Source organism: Fusarium mangiferae, assembly GCF_900044065.1.
Source record: "Fusarium mangiferae strain MRC7560 genome assembly, contig: FMAN_scaffold005, whole genome shotgun sequence".
NCBI lineage: Eukaryota > Fungi > Ascomycota > Sordariomycetes > Hypocreales > Nectriaceae > Fusarium > Fusarium mangiferae.
In genome coordinates this window covers 970,710-986,474 of record NW_024573925.1, presented here as the reverse complement: position 1 = coordinate 986,474, position 15,765 = coordinate 970,710, and the positions used below count along the sequence as shown (strand labels likewise).

Here is a 15,765-nt window from a genome sequence, read left to right as displayed (position 1 = left end):
TCACAATCAAGTGTAACTGATCTCATATTTATTCATCATTACTCGGACCAAACTGGCGCCATGTCTGTGAACTCAGGAGAGGCAATAAAACTTAATGCATTGAATTATAAATGATAAAAGGATTTAGGCAAGTTGGCCTAGATTTAGAGGCCCCTTCAATAGTTTGAGCTTAACACTGAGCTTTCCTTGCTCATCGGGGACCAGGTCTATATTCATCTTCTTTACAAGATGAGAATCATACCAGATGCACAGTATGAAGCCTAATACTCCATGTTGACCTCCGTATCAGCCAGGAACCTAAATTTGAAACTACCTATACAGAGATCCAATCGACAACAGTCAAGTAATCAATGTCCTTTCCATCCAACCATTACCCATCATATCCAAGTGGGTCCTGTCTATTGTCGACCCAAAAACTCAGTCTTTACTCTCCTCCCTTCATCCTCATTCACAGCCAAAACTAAACCACAAAATGGATGAAGAAGATCCCCTCGCCAACTTCGCCTTCGCAGATGTATCTTCAGACGAAGCCGATGAAGCAGAGGCGACAAAGTCCCGCCGCACAGGACAGTCAGAAGAAGCTTGGCAAGTAGTCCAGAAGCAGTACAAGGCAAAGGTTGAGAACGGCGATGTAAGTGAACCTTGGCGTTAATAGGGATATCCAGCACTGACTTGCACAAGATTTATCAGAAAGTCAAGCTCCCACTTGGCCCTGGCGCCACCAAGATGGACATTCAAGAGGTTATCCATGCCGTCGAAGAACACTACTTCTTTCACCGTTATAAACAAGCTGAGCAACTAGCTGGTGAGGCCTTGAAGGATGGTCAAGGACTCGACCGTGACTCCAGACAGTTGCTGGAAGCATATAGAGACAGATGCCATGAGAAACACGAACAATTCTAAACATATTCACACAACCAGCAACCGAAAGGATCCAGACAGTTTGCTTCATTATGCTGGATACGCTGGGACTATCTCAATTTCTACAAACATGCCTTAGTCGCTGCCATTGCCTGTTGATAGGCCGATCTCCAAAATTACCCTTGAAAGCACTTGTTGAAGAATCTTTGTTGAAGAATCTTTGTTGAAGAATCTTNTTGTTGAAGAATCTTTGTTGAAGAATCTTTGTTGAAGAATCTTCATTGCAGCCAAACCCAAACTACCAGGCCCAAAAGAGAGATCCTCTACACCAAATTAAGTCACCAGCCTTCCCCAAGCTTTCTGTTCTCGTACATGGCGGCATCAGTCTCAGTACTTGATCGGGCCAGTGAAGTTGCCTTGGTATGCCGCCGGTTTCTTGGCGAAACGTGAAGCTCCCAAGCCCTTCGGCATACCGAGCACAGGGCGGTTGGTTGAATCCTCCACCTGCTTCGAATTCTCGTCCTGTTTGATGGTTGCGCTACCAAGGCCCTTAGCATTGCCTTTGATAGGGGTTTCGATTGCATTGGTATCCGCAAGGCCCGAAGCAAACTCATGGGTGACCGGCTTGCAAACTATGTTGAGCAAGGAACGAATGATGCTCAGGAGACCCTCTCGCACTTGCTCGCTACGCTCATGCAGGGAACCGTGGCTGAGAGCCTGTTCAAGGATTTCATATTCGATCCTATTCATACTCTCACCGGAGTGGTTCCCCAGGGCAGTGGCCTGCTCCAGAGCCTGGTTTAACAACTGACTCAGCTGTAAGGTTTCATCGTCCAGGCTGGGAATGTTGTTATTAGCTGGTGTTCCCCAATCGTCGTTCACCATGATAAGGGGCTCTTTATCCGTGGTGGGCACCTGTTGAGATGCACCGTTGAAGACGGGGATCAAGGTGTCGGACGCCGTGCTCGCAATGGGGCTGGCAGCCATCAAGAGGTCGCCGTCCTCCTCCTCCTTGCTTTCCTCGACCTGAGACTTGTCCATCTCTTGTTGCTTTTGCTGATCCAGCAGAGCTTTCTGAAGCCTGACTAACTGGATCTTAAAACCTTGCGCGTCGCTAACTGTAGCAAACCGAAGCCTCTCAGAGAAGGGCCTGGTTTTCACTTTGATAGTACAAAAGACGCCGTCAAGGATGGGTTGCTCGATTTCAAGAGCATTGTGGATTCGAAGGCCCTTAGAGTCGTTTCGAATCTCCAGAATGCCGTCATTCTCGGCAAGGATTTTGACGGCGACATGTGTGACGATACTAAGTGCCTCGGCCTTCCCTGGAACAAGGTGGCACTGGTTTTTGTACAATATGTGCTCCGACGCAATAAGATCCTGGTCGTCCTCATCCTGCTTTTCCGTGACTAAAGGCGTACAAGAGGTGCCGTTTACAGAAGCAGCATCTGCAGTGGTAGAGTTGCCATCATGGACAGCAGTGCCGTTTACAGAAGCAGCATCAGCAGCAGCGGTAGACTTGCCACCATTGACAGAAGTAGGGGGAGTCTCTTGACGATTTGGTCGAGAAGCTGTCTCTGTAGGTCCCGGGCCCCATTTCGCTGTGGCCATATTAATATCATGCTGTTCAATAATCTTGGAGACACAGGACTTCTAACCGAGTGTCGTGGGTTTGAACCGAACACGAGTTCCCCGAGACTGATATGAGGAGGGCGCTCCGCTGGAAGCAGGGACAGCTGGAACATCTCTATCGAAGGAGTTAGAAGATCTCAGTGGTGTAGGCAGAAAGACTTACTCGTGGACTATGATATCGGGAAGTCTCTCTCTTTTCTGACCTTTTGCCCAAGGTCGTGAATCTTCGAGCTCAAGGCCTTCCATACTTTGGGACTCTGCATCGTTGATCTTGGCACCCCATTTTTTCTTGAGATCAACCTTTGTAGAAACCGAAAAGTGGCTGGTTCCATTCTTTAGGCCCGGGGAGTAACTTGGGCGATCTGGTCTCACTTGATGGCCCAGTGGAAGTTCTTCCTGACGAAGGCGAGAGAGATCGGCCTACCAGAGTTCGTCAGTTATAACGATGCCGTATGGTATTGAGAAGATGATAACACCGTGCACCAGCAGAGAAAGCAAAGCGAACGCATTGATGTGAAGGCAACGAGGAAAGAAATAAGGAAGTCTTACCATTGTGGCCCTCTTGACGGCTTCTAGGTCAATATCGTTGCCCATTCTGATGAACACGAGCGGAACGAGTTGGAATATATGATAGAAGGGTGACGAAGAGCGTATATTTATTTCTCCGTAGCGCTTGATGCAACGATAGACTGTGATGGGCGCGCGAAAGAAGTAAGAGGTGTTGAGGGATACTGTTGTGGTGGAAAAGGTGAAGGGCAAAGACTCTATTCGAGTCAAGAGAGGAGGGATGATTTACTGTGAAGCTCAAAGGGAAGAGAAGGGAAGGTGAGAGAATGAAAGATGCAGTCTCGCTCCTCCCCTCCGCTGTGGTGTGATGCCGGGGCAACCACGAAGAGGGAGAGGCAAGATGCAAATACCCGAAGAACTTTTCGTTTAACGGGCAAGATGCAAGGAAGGTGTAACAGAAGGGAAAGAAGACCAATATTAAACAACTTTTTGGCAGGCAAAGAGCTTTGTTGCTTGGTCTGTAGAAAATTGTTGGAGGAAGGAAGGAAGAAGTCGAGAAGTGGGTGTGGATGTAATTTATACCTAAGGTAGGTACGGAAGCGTGGCTAGGCCATGAGTCTCTGCGGCAGCAGAAAATACTGAGGAGCCCAGAGAAGCCACAGAGTGAAATGGCCTAAGCTTTTAGAAGCTAAGGGGTCGTTAATACTGAATAGAGGGGAGTGAGTCTTCGTTTCAGGGGAGGCCATCTACTACGTATGCCTGAGGAGCAGGTGCTTGCCCACTGGCTATCATATGTGCCCAGGTGATGCTCAAGTGATGTGGCTTGGCCAAGCTGCTTCTCCTATCCATTCCCGCATCTGCCTCCCAAATTTCTGGCCCGTATATGCATGATCCATCTTTGTTCTCCTCTCACTCGTCCAATGATAACATCCCATCGGATGCACCGACCGTTACAGATCGTCCTGACGGGAAGCTGCAGCTCGCTTCCTTAATTTTATCTACCAAGCAGGGATGCATCAAAGAATGCGTTATAGCTGCACGGTGTGATATGTCAACTAGAAATAAGATATCGACAAATGTTGAGCATTAACTTTAAGCAACAGCACAAACTATATATGGTCAAACACTGATGACGGACTATTACAGATCAAGGATGGAGCTCTCCCGAATCAAACCACATTTCATGGCATCCAAAAGCATCGTTGCCGACGGTCAAGAAGCGAAATACTTCTTCCAGAATCCCTCGAGAGTCATCAACTTAGCATCGCCCGACTGTCCCTTAGCCTCCGCCGCTTTCGCCTTCAGCTCAGTAGCATGGATCATGTCGTTAGGTACACCATAGTACAAGCCGCCAGAGTACTGACAGAAACCGAACATGTACTTGACAGTCTCAAAGGATTGATCGCCATAAGTTTCCATGGTCTTCCAGTCCTCGATGGGCACGAACCGAGCCTTCTTTCCTGTCACTGACAAACCATTAGCTGAGAGAACTCAGTAACTAGAACCAAATGGCGCTCACCCTTTTCGAACTCGGAAACAAGCTTCTCTGTTGTCTCGCTGGCGCTGATACCTTGGACAAGACGCCCGTTGTGCTTCTTGGGGTCGAGAAAGATGCCATGAACAAGATCACCATAATCATCTCCGATCGAAATGAAGGGAATCTCTTCATTGCCACCCCAACGTGGAACACGTAAGGTGAGGTAACTCTCATCATCAGTGGTGAAAGGGAAACCGCCCAGAGCTGGGGCAAATTCTTCCACGAGATGATTCTCCAAGTACCAGCCTGGGCTGACAACGTTGACAGTCTCAAACCCCTGACTCTTTGCATATTCCCCAACAGCATGCTTCACTGCATCGAATCAGTATAGAGAATTGAAGTGGAAGAGAAGAAAACATACTGTCGAAAGCCTTGTTGGGAACCGCCCCTCCAGTGGTTTCAGAGGCAGAGGCCATACCGCTGTACACAAAATGACGGACCCCTACCTCAGCGGCCGCATCCACGAGACTCTTACCGATATCAAGTTCGGTTGGTCCATCTTCTTGGTTCATTGACTGCAACTGTATCAGAGGAGAATCAAAATACTTACTTTGCTAACTTACAGGATCATCCGAGTTTGTGTTGGCAAAGACTCCCCAACTGCCCCTGAAAGCTTCAATCACCTCTCCCCTGACCAGACCATCAGCCTTGACGACCTCTACGCCATGCTCAGCGAGAGCCTTGGCCTTTTCGGACTCAGGATTGCGAGTGATTCCTCGGATCCTGAAGGATTGAGACTTGTTCTGAAGCAAGGACTGCACCACACTACCGCCCTGAGAGCCAGTGGCACCAAAAACAGTAATGAGCTTGGGAGAAGACATTATTTTGATTTAATAGCAGGAAGAAGGGTATGTTCAAGATATTGCTTCTTGTAATTGAGCGTTAATGATTTGGATGCTGATGATGAGACCTTTTTCGTTTTCACAGATACGACCACGTCTTATATATCTGAACGATGCCCTCAACATTACAACCCAACTCCGCAGACCACGATGCATTGTCGTCACAATTTTGGGAATAAGTGATCTCGGGGTACGCGGCCACCGTAAGAGTCGGGGGTTGAAGTTATTGATTACGCCGATTGTCCATTTTCAGCAGCTGGGACAGCAAATTGACCAACCAGAGGACAGCAGGTTGGAATTGGAGTTTCTCATCATTTGTCTTGGCACTACTTTGCGGCTGTGGCTTGCAAGACACCCACTTTGTACTGGTGGTATGAAGTGGATGTGATTATTAATTCCGCACTTAACACTTCCACAAGAGATCCTTGCGGAGGAGCGGACTTGCACAGATGGACTGAAGAATGACCTGATTTTTATTATCAAATGAACTGAGTGAGATGCTGACGGCTGAGCATCCCATGGTAACGTCTGAATAACTTCTGCTGTTCTCAATTGCTGACCACCCTCTGTCACAGCTCAGATATGAATATTCTACTGGGGAAACTCATTTCTGAATAGCATCAGGTCTTAGACCACATTACTGAGTCTGCCGTCCATCAACAGCAGCGTCAAATGTTCTGCTCCAACACTGGTCTGGTGGTCTAGTGGTATGATTCTCGCTTAGGGAAAACCCTACAGCATAGCTTGCGAGAGGTCCCGGGTTCAATCCCCGGCCAGACCCTTTCTTTTGCACATTTGTCAGTAAATGACATGTCAATATCTCTTTTTGCATCAGGGATCTTCTTGTTGATGGCTGTTGCCCAACTGAGAATGTCAATATGACAGTGTCAATTCATCTTCGGTAACGGTGTTGATTGTGTTGATATTCCGAATTGCAGAGGCCAGGGGAGGAAGGTAAGTAAACTTGGGACCTTTATTCTAAGTGACAAACGAACTTGGATACGAATTATGCACTCGGTGTGAGCAGCTCCCCTCGTGAAAAGTCAATAGATGCTCGAGTGTTCAATCAGTATACCGGACGGCCTACCACAAAGTAACGAGCAAGAGAATGAATACAACGTCTACTACCCTGACAAATACTAGCTCTTGATGAGACACGCGGCAATGTAATAGGAATATAATACTTATTAATAACATCTAGCGTAATTGACGAGGCCCTAGATACAACCTTCCATTTCCCAACTCCAGGGCGGAAAAAGAACACCGAGCCTAATGAAATGACAACTACTAAGAAGAGACTACAGAACAACAGATAAAGGCCGTCAAAGCGTACAGCCTATCTCTGACGTGAGTTATCAGGCAGTTCCCATCGCTGAACACTCTCATGAGGTGTGTACGCATTCGCTGAGTTGGTGTAGCCTGGGAGCTCAGGAGGCCTTGCTTCACCAGACATTTCTACACGCGCATCACGACCATCCATCTCCAAGTCTGGCCTCCATCCTTCGCCCGACATCTCATATTGTCCTGCGACTTGGATCGGCGGACTGGGTGTCATGTTGGGAAAGGGATGAACTTCACGCCCAGAAAGTTCACGTTGAACGCCAATACCAGACAACTCGTTGGTCTTGGATAGAGAAGAAACAGAAGAGATTGTTGAAGCTCCGATGGGCTTTCTTGGTAGAGTGTCCCTCCTCTCAGGCGTTGAAGGGGAGACAGAGGCCACGACAGCAGGACCGCCGCCAGTTGTAACTTCGCTGAGAGGTTGAGTATTATGGGGGCATTGTGTCTTTTGTTGTCTTCTTCGTCTGATGAACCACCAAGCAAACAAACCAGCGGCGATAATTACCACTGGTACAGCGACGCCAACACCAATCTTGACAATAGAGGTGCCATCATCCTCGTTCTTGGATGATGCCGGGGAGCCATCCGAGTTGACCCAGTAAGTGGATGTTGCTTCGACGATTACTAGTGGCCAGAATGTTAGCAGAAGCTCTAGATAGGGGATGCACAGGAACAGTACCTGAAGCAACAGCAAAGGCACCATCACCATGAGCAGCAGGAACTTACCCTGCGTCCTGGAAGCACCATCCTCTGCCGTTTGTGTGACAATGGTCATGTGCGTTGAAGTCGCGTCACCACCTGAGTTGGCGGTTCGACTGGGCTTCGCATCACTATCACCACTGCTCTCTGCAGTAGGCTCATTCGTCGGTTCCTCTGTAGCTTCAGCAGGGTTGTACCACTCAGTAGCACCAGGCTGTGTGAAGCCTGCACCCATACAGTACGAAGCGTAGTAGGATTGCATGGAAGTCAAGTCTCGAGAGTGATCACCAGCTGAGCACAGGGATGTGGCACACTTGGACATGAAGCCATCAGCCTTGTTAGCAGATGCAGCGGCGGTAGCGCAGTAGCAGTTGTTGTCATAGGGGTCATCACACCCCATCGCCCTGCCCATATCGGACAGAACGGTGTAGTAGAGACACTTGCTGATGCATGTGTGGCCAACATTGTCGAGATTGGCACTGATGGTCACACTTTCAAAGTCTGCTGAGAAGACGAGGGGGAGAGAAAGGAGAAGGACTGAGAGAAGTCGAGACATAATTGCTGGTGATGCTCCAACAGGAGATGGTGGGAGAACATGTAAGTGGAAATAATGGGACCCGAATTGGCTAACAGAACGAAACTGCTCACACAACTGACAGCAGGACATCAACTCTATAAGAGGCCACCACAGCCATGACTAGAACCCCCATATAGCGGCATATCTTTGGACCGTATCTCATCTATTCTCGTCCCTGCTTGCCCTCGGGAACTGGCCTAGCTAATTTCAGGAGATCTGCATCGAAGCCATACACGCCAATGCATGCCCGTTTATGTTTATGCCAGGGGCGAAATGTTTCTATTGGTTCTTCTGAAAAGATAAAGCTCTGATAGGGCCAGAGACTGCACGAGCTGAGTAGGGTTGGCGGGTATATGTGAAGTCACGATGGAAGATGAAACCGCCATGTCTGCAAGGTGCGTCGGTGAGTGGAAGGATACTTGAGTGGCATTTAGAACCGGCAGTGGAACTCAGACAGGATGCAAGGGGTACATGTGAAAATGCATAGTAAGTAGGCCTTCTGTTGAAGAACTTTCTGTCAATGATCGTTGAAATGCTAGTGTTGAAGATGTCGACTGTCGAAGAGAAGACTGAAGAGAGCGGAATTGGACAAACACCTTGCATGACTGCTGAAGAGCAATTGGCTAACACGGTGAGAACGTCCATATCTAGTGCGGAAGAGGTTATCTTGGCACAAGGATCAGGTATGCTGGAAGTTCAGCCGCAGTCAACAAGGGACGGACCGAAACCGCATTGTATTGGCTGACGATCGGGTTTCTGAGACCTCTCGTGACCAAGGCACCCTGGCTAGTTTAAGCGTTTTCCACGGCTTGCATTAATTTATTGCCTCGCTGACCAGTTATTCGTTATGGGATATTCGTATATGGAAAGGGTATTACTCGCCTTAACGTTGAGACGAGGGCGCTTCGGCATTCAATAACACGCTGTTGCTAGTAGTTGGCTAGGCCGCCTGGCGAAGATATAAATATTGCAATATTTTGGAAAACTCATACAATTGCGATGTACTCTATTATAGTAATACGTAACAAGTTTCACTTTTAAGTAGTCATTCTTCATATCTGAGTTGTTATACTCGTGCCTAGGTCTTGTTCGCTGGATACACGACAATGGATTAAGAATTAAGCTTAAACTTCCCCGCACCTTCTACCGTTAGAACGTTTCCTGTCTGTATAAATACTCACCGTGATACGTTTCTTCTCGACATTGCCTTTTCTAGCCTCACTCGAATCTCTTTGAATCAGTCTGCGTAATTTAAAACGCATCTCTCGGATCGGGAAGCTGCCCATGCTATCTGGGCCATACTCGAGCCCCTGGGCCGAACAAGCCTCAGCATCGTATACGCAGCGAAGGGCAACTCCAAGTCTGCTTCGAAGGCAGCTGGTTTTTGGTCAGACGGCTAAGTGTACGACCGCGCCGCATTTGCTGAAGATACGAGCAACTTATTGAAGCGCGAAGCTACCATATAGGAAGCTCTCGGCTCACATCCATGCATCTTCAAGTGTATTGGTGTCGAATTGATGCCTAATGGAGAAGAAGCTTGAGCGTTGTGTCTTGAGACGGCGCCGCATGGTAACTCAAGGGAATACATTGGGAAGAACGAGCCTCCAAGACCGGCTCGTCGCTTGCAGATAGCCGTTGACTTCTTGGAGGCTTTGAAGTATGTCCATGATCGAGGGGCCATTTGGGGCGACGTCTCACGTCGAAATGTTCTTGTCTTCGATGATCTTCACGTCAAGCTCTGCGATTTTGCTGGTTCGATTCTGAAGGGCAAGTTCCCCGAGGTTTCCTTTACGTGTGAGCCCCGTTGTTGGGTGCCAGGACCAGAAGGAGACTCTACTACTCGAAGAGTACTCGAAAAGGAGCTCTTTGCGCTTGGTACTGCAATTTACGAGATTACAGAATGGACTGTCTCTTACGGGTCAATAGAGATAGACAAACTCCAGCAGAAATTTATGGATAGAGAGTATCCTTACGTTGATGATAGTAATCCTGTCAGGTATGTTATTTAGAAGGTATGGCATTTTGAGAATAGTTCTGTATAAGAGGTGGTGGAAGCTCTAAGGACAGCTCTGATCGATACATAAGGCGGAGTTTAAGTATAATGCCGGTAAATAAAGCCAGTCTCCAAGGACTGTTAAAACCTGGTTACATGATTCTCTGGTATGAAGTTGATGGCTGCAACGAGGTGCCCAAGCATACCTGGGTTATCTATCACCAGGTTCATGCTCTAAGACAGGCGTAGCCAGGAGAGTGCTGGCTCACTCTGTTGTGTATACGGAGGAGGAGAGCTTGACCTTTCGACAAGTTCTCAGAGTTGCACCGAAGTCCATATGTACTGAGGAGACCCAAAAGGACAGGACACAATTTAATGGTATATTCGTATGTATTCCGCTTCTTGTGCATCAAACAGAAGCGGTACCTAGGGCAGCCAATTTTAGGGCTGATGGCCGACGAAAGTGCCGAGCTTGTTGGAAATGGCAATCTTGTTTGTCGTGATTGGGTCCTTACGCTCTTTAATTATTGTTTAACTTTCTCCCGTTTCCTTATATTGACGGGCTATCAAAGCGGTCTTGGGAGAAGACAAAAGGTTTGTCCCGTTGAATTAAGCTCTTTTGAGTTAGGTAGGTCATCTCCACCTCCAGCGGGTAACTTTTCAGCTACACTGCAAGTAGGTATTGTAAGAAGCGGTCGTGTGCTGCATTTGCCAAGATCGAACGGAATGGAGCACACAGTCCAACAGTTCGGAGAGAAAGCCAAATGGGAATATGAGGAGATGATGGCAAATCCGAAAATATGTATGAATTCGTAACGATCTGAATCCGAGGTCTTGGCAAATAGGAACGGGGGTTCTCATTGAATTGACAGGTCGTGGCGCAGTCAATTATTGTGAGACTGCGGCATTTCTAAACCTGACTGATGAACCAGCCAAGAGCCAAGGAGCATCCAAACTGTGGCGATTCATGTACCGTTGGAGATATTTTTGGATTTCTGCTGATCAGGTACTGGCTGCATCAGCAACAGCGACAGCACAGCACAGCACAGAACAGAACAGTGGAGGGACGGGACCCAGATGTGATTACTTCCATCTAGGGCTGCATGCGACTGTGTGTAAGCAGGTTAACGCTGCTCGGGCGAGAGAGAGAGAGGATGATGGAGGCTTGGGCTAGTCAGCGTTGGCGATTGGTTTAGTCTCCTAGTCTCCTAGAACTCAACGGCAAAGATGCGATGATTGTGTCGCACGAGAGAGCCTTGTGGGTGCAGCTGAAAGGCACATTTTCTCTGAAGGCTTGAAAGGCGCGAGGTTAGGCCTGGCTGGATCTTTCTGGGCTGGATATTTGGCGGAGGCGCGGCTTGGGACTAGGCTGCGAGAGGAATTGGAGGATTGATCTAAGCTGCGGCTGGGCTGACAGAAAGTAATCGGGCTGAGGTGTGATGAGACAGACAGACAAGCTATTGTGCAGTAGCTTGCTAGCTTCTAAGCTTCAGCTGCAGGACAGGACTCAAAGTTAGGTCAGCCTGTTTGTATAACCACTTGACCTGCCTCTCGTCGATACTTAATTCTCATTTCTCTCTTGCACTTCATCATTTCCTCCAGGACTGGACAGACAAGACCCCCTGCCACCTGCAACGTCCTATCCCCGCTGGCGGTTCAAGCCGAGCCCCCCCAAACCAACGTCACTCGCTCATTCATACCCTTATCCGTCACTGGGTCAGTGGAGGATCATCCTTTACTATCCCACTCGGGCAGAGTGTGAAACACAGAGACCGTTGCTCTCGAGCACGCCAAGTTGGACCCTCCAACTCCTCGGTCCTTGGATTTAAACGGAGTAAACGGATCTGCCAAGACAAGGACAAGGGTTTTTGCCATTCATTCGCAGAAGGGGACGCGCATATCGAGCAGCCGAGCCACAGACCAGACGCAACTGTTAGCCACCTGCAAACTCTCGCTCTCTCTCGCTCCCCTCGCATCTTGAGTTGGAGGTTTAGCTAGCGCCTGATCGATCCCTGTCATCTGCTTCTGCGGCTGCAGTCAGACATTGACACTGGACTGACATTGGTTTTCGTCAGCTTTGAAACCGACCAAAATCTGTTTTTATCTTGTGCAGCCATCTCTTTTTTCTTGTCCTCTCCTCTTTGTCCACCTACTGTGCATTCGTTTCACAGTATCATTCGTTGGCGCATTTATAACCGCTTCTCCTGCGTCTGTGCATCGTCGCATAACGTCACTCAGGCCTCACAAACACTGGACTTCTCGCCCGCCGCCCGCGGTTCCTTGGTCTCTACCTAGACTCTCAGAGAGTGGGAACCGAAACCCGGGGCAACCACCAGCGCAACAGCATCAACCATAAACCATCTTTTGCGCAACTGTAACCACGCTCAAAATAAGACCCAACCAAATACATACATACTTCAGATCTTTGTGTGTATAGCGCCTCTTGTGCGCATAAACAACCGCAATCATGTCGTATAATCGCCTAGGCAAGTACAACCACCTTATCCCTCCCCATTAGCTTTCTTTGATCATCGTCATCTGCCCCTTTCTCTCCCTCAATATGAGACAGTCGAGACATACCCCTCCCTCTTAAACACCCCTGGCTACCTTAGAATTGCATTGCATTACATTGCGACTCGGCATCTGTTCGCGTCTTTGCTCTTGATACTCGGCAAGGTTCAAACCTGCAAAAGTGGCTATAATCTCATCATCATCACCTGCTACAAACTTTCGTTGTGGTGATAAGCTTTATTGCTGTTGCGTCCCTTTGCGCATCACCGAGGCCCCATTCGCAAGTCTATTTACCTGCGCCCACTCACAATCCCTTTCACTCCAGTTGCCAACTCAATCAACAAGCATACTCCTAAACATATAAGTCTAACCCCAATTGCCTTCAGACGACGATTACTATAACAACGAAATGGATCCTCGCTATGGGGCACAGCCTCAGCAACATCCACACCCTCACCGGACACCTTCGCCAGGTCAGCCGCTTCAGCAGGGCTACCAGCTTGACGACAATCCCTTCGACGATGGCCGATATGGACAGTATGGCCCTTCTCAGCAGCACCTTCATATGCCCTCGGGCCCCGACCAGCACCGGTTACCTACTCCAAGCGATCATCTAAACCTCAATGCAGCTGTAAGTCTTCCTCGCCACATTGAACGTTGCGCATGTGGTAGCAAGAATCGAACTGACTTTGTCGCAGCAATCCGTCGACAACTTGTCTGGCTACGGGCCTCCTGGTGATTACGCCGTAAACCCTGAAGCGCATCACGATGCCTACTACAACCAACCTTACGAGCCTCGTCCCCAGCAGCAACCCTACGATCAGGGCTACGACCAAGAGTACGAGCAACCCTACGACGACCACAGGCCTATGCTGCAGCACCAACCATCAGATGCGCCAAGCGAACCATACCAAGATCAACCGCAACAAGGTGGTGGAATTAAGCGCTGGAAAACCGTCAAGCAAGTCCTCTTGTACCGCGGTAACCTGGTTCTGGATTGTCCTGTTCCTCCAGTTCTGCTGCAACAGAACCCCCACGGAGAGCGTGATGAGTTCACACACATGCGATATTCCGCAGCGACTTGCGATCCCAATGACTTCTACGACCACGACTTCACACTGCGACAGAGGCTCTTCACAAAGCCCCGCCATACCGAGCTGTTCATCGTTGTGACTATGTATAACGAGGACGATATTTTGTTTGCCCGAACCATGACCGGTGTTTTCAAGAACATCGAGTACATGTGTAACCGTCCCAACAGTAAGACATGGGGTAAAGACGCGTGGAAGAAGATCGTCGTCTGTGTCGTCAGTGATGGTCGCTCCAAGATCAACCCCAGAACCAAGGCTCTCTTGGCCGGTATGGGTGTGTACCAAGAGGGTATCGCCAAGCAGCAGGTCAACGGAAAGGATGTCACGGCCCATATTTACGAATACACCACGCAAACTCACCTTCAGATCAAGAACGACGTTGTTCAGCTCGTCCACCGACGCCAGCCAGTTCAAATGCTGTTCTGTTTGAAGGAGAAGAACGCCAAGAAGATTAATTCACACAGATGGTTTTTTACGGCCTTTGGTAGAGTCCTGGACCCTAACATTTGTGTACTTCTCGATGCGGGTACTCGACCCGGTGGAAGCTCAATTTACCATCTCTGGAAGGCCTTTGATCTCGAGCCCATGTGCGGTGGTGCTTGTGGTGAGATCAAGGCTATGTTGGGTACTGGTGGAAAATACCTTCTGAACCCGCTCGTCGCTGCTCAGAACTTCGAGTACAAGATGAGCAATATTCTCGATAAGCCATTGGAGTCCGCTTTCGGCTTCATCTCTGTGTTGCCTGGTGCCTTCTCAGCCTACCGCTATGTTGCCCTTCAAAACGACAAGAACGGAAAGGGACCTCTGGAGAAGTACTTCTTGGGTGAGACGCTCCACGGTGGAAGCGATGCTGGTCTTTTCGAGTCCAACATGTATCTCGCCGAAGATCGTATTCTTTGCTTCGAGTTGGTCACTAAGCGCAACTGTCATTGGATCCTGCAGTACGTCAAGTCAGCTACTGGTGAGACCGATGTTCCCGATACAGTTACTGAGCTTGTTCTCCAACGTCGCCGTTGGCTCAACGGTTCTTTCTTCGCTGCTATCTACGCTATTGTTCACTTCCTCGACTTCCTCCGATCTGATCACACTTTCTTGCGAAAGTTTGCCTTCTTCATCGAATTCATCTTCAACACTATCAACATGATCTTCGCTTGGTTTGCTATCGGTAACTTCTTCCTCGTTTTCAAGATTCTCACAACAAGTTTGGGAGATGATACGTTACTTGGACGAACAGGAGAAATTCTGGGTGTCGTTTTCACCTGGCTCTACGGTGTATTCCTAATTACTTGTTTCGTCTTATCTCTGGGCAATCGACCAGCAGGTTCTGGTAGGCTCTATACCGCCATGTGTTGGTTCTGGGCTATAATCATGATGTAAGTTCACTGAAATGCTTTTACTGCCTGACACTAACAGCCGACCAGCTATCTATTGTTTGCTGCTATTTTCATCGCTGTCAAGGCTATCATAGCTGACGTTAACGACGCAAACGGCTTTAATTTTTCAGATGTCTTCAAGAACAAGGTCTTTTACATGCTTATCATCTCAGTCATGTCGACATTTGGTATCTGGTTGATCGCTTCGCTGATCATGTTGGATCCCTGGCACATGGCTACCTCTTTGGTCCAGTACATGCTTCTCACGCCCACCTTTACAAATGTTTTGAACGTCTACGCCTTCTGCAACACGCACGATGTTTCTTGGGGTACCAAGGGTGACGACAAGGTTGAGAAGCTTCCTTCGGTCAACACCAAGGATGGTACTGGAAAAACGGATCTGCCCGACGAAGGAGATTTGAACGCACAATATCAGCGAGAACTTGCTGTCTTTGCACAGAAGCACGTTGAAGTCAAGACTACTCCCACTCCCAGCCAGCTTCAGGAGAAGCAAATGGACTACTACAGAGGTGTTCGTACTGGTGTCGTTCTCATCTGGATGGTGTCAAACTTTGGTCTGGCAGCGCTTGTTCTGAGCTCTGCAGGTCTAGATCGAATCAGCCCCAACAAGGATAAGGACCATGAAGCGGAACAGCTGAGCCGATCCAACATCTACATGTCTATCGTCCTTTGGAGTGTGGCAGGTCTGAGCGCGTTCAAGTTTATCGGTGCGATGTGGTTCTTGGTGGTGCGCATGTTCCGAGGTGTCTAAGCCGAGAGGCGCAGCGCAAATTGGCTCGAACT

At 48.7% G+C, this 15,765-nt stretch overlaps 5 protein-coding genes and 1 non-coding gene across 6 annotated transcripts; 3 read left to right on the top strand and 3 right to left on the bottom strand.

Annotated features, from left to right (window-relative positions):
- Window positions 1–472: 472 nt before the first annotated feature.
- On the top strand, window positions 473–903 carry FMAN_07261 (uncharacterized protein; the record flags this gene model as incomplete). The annotated part of the gene is made up of 2 exons (XM_041830862.1): window positions 473–631; window positions 682–903. The coding sequence occupies 2 exons, from the start codon at window positions 473–475 to the stop codon at window positions 901–903; spliced, it is 381 nt and encodes a 126-aa protein (XP_041681483.1).
- Window positions 904–1,248: 345 nt separating this feature from the next.
- Window positions 1,249–3,084, bottom strand: FMAN_07260 (uncharacterized protein; the record flags this gene model as incomplete). Its single annotated transcript, XM_041830861.1, has 4 exons — window positions 1,249–2,459; window positions 2,517–2,605; window positions 2,654–2,910; window positions 3,040–3,084. 4 exons carry the CDS (start codon window positions 3,082–3,084, stop codon window positions 1,249–1,251), a joined length of 1,602 nt encoding a protein of 533 aa, XP_041681482.1.
- Window positions 3,085–4,209: 1,125 nt separating this feature from the next.
- On the bottom strand, window positions 4,210–5,355 carry FMAN_07259 (uncharacterized protein; the record flags this gene model as incomplete). The annotated part of the gene is made up of 4 exons (XM_041830860.1): window positions 4,210–4,463; window positions 4,517–4,846; window positions 4,896–5,049; window positions 5,098–5,355. The coding sequence occupies 4 exons, from the start codon at window positions 5,353–5,355 to the stop codon at window positions 4,210–4,212; spliced, it is 996 nt and encodes a 331-aa protein (XP_041681481.1).
- A 711-nt stretch (window positions 5,356–6,066) lies between these two features.
- tRNA lies at window positions 6,067–6,157 on the top strand. Its single transcript is given in 2 exon segments — window positions 6,067–6,102; window positions 6,122–6,157. It is a non-coding gene; the product is annotated as a tRNA-Pro (tRNA).
- Window positions 6,158–6,712: 555 nt separating this feature from the next.
- FMAN_07258 (uncharacterized protein) lies at window positions 6,713–7,972 on the bottom strand (the record flags this gene model as incomplete). Its single annotated transcript, XM_041830859.1, has 2 exons — window positions 6,713–7,341; window positions 7,444–7,972. 2 exons carry the CDS (start codon window positions 7,970–7,972, stop codon window positions 6,713–6,715), a joined length of 1,158 nt encoding a protein of 385 aa, XP_041681480.1.
- A 4,934-nt stretch (window positions 7,973–12,906) lies between these two features.
- On the top strand, window positions 12,907–15,733 carry FMAN_07257 (chitin synthase class I; the record flags this gene model as incomplete). The annotated part of the gene is made up of 3 exons (XM_041830858.1): window positions 12,907–13,128; window positions 13,196–14,961; window positions 15,010–15,733. The coding sequence occupies 3 exons, from the start codon at window positions 12,907–12,909 to the stop codon at window positions 15,731–15,733; spliced, it is 2,712 nt and encodes a 903-aa protein (XP_041681479.1).
- Between the last annotated feature and the right edge of the window lie 32 nt (window positions 15,734–15,765).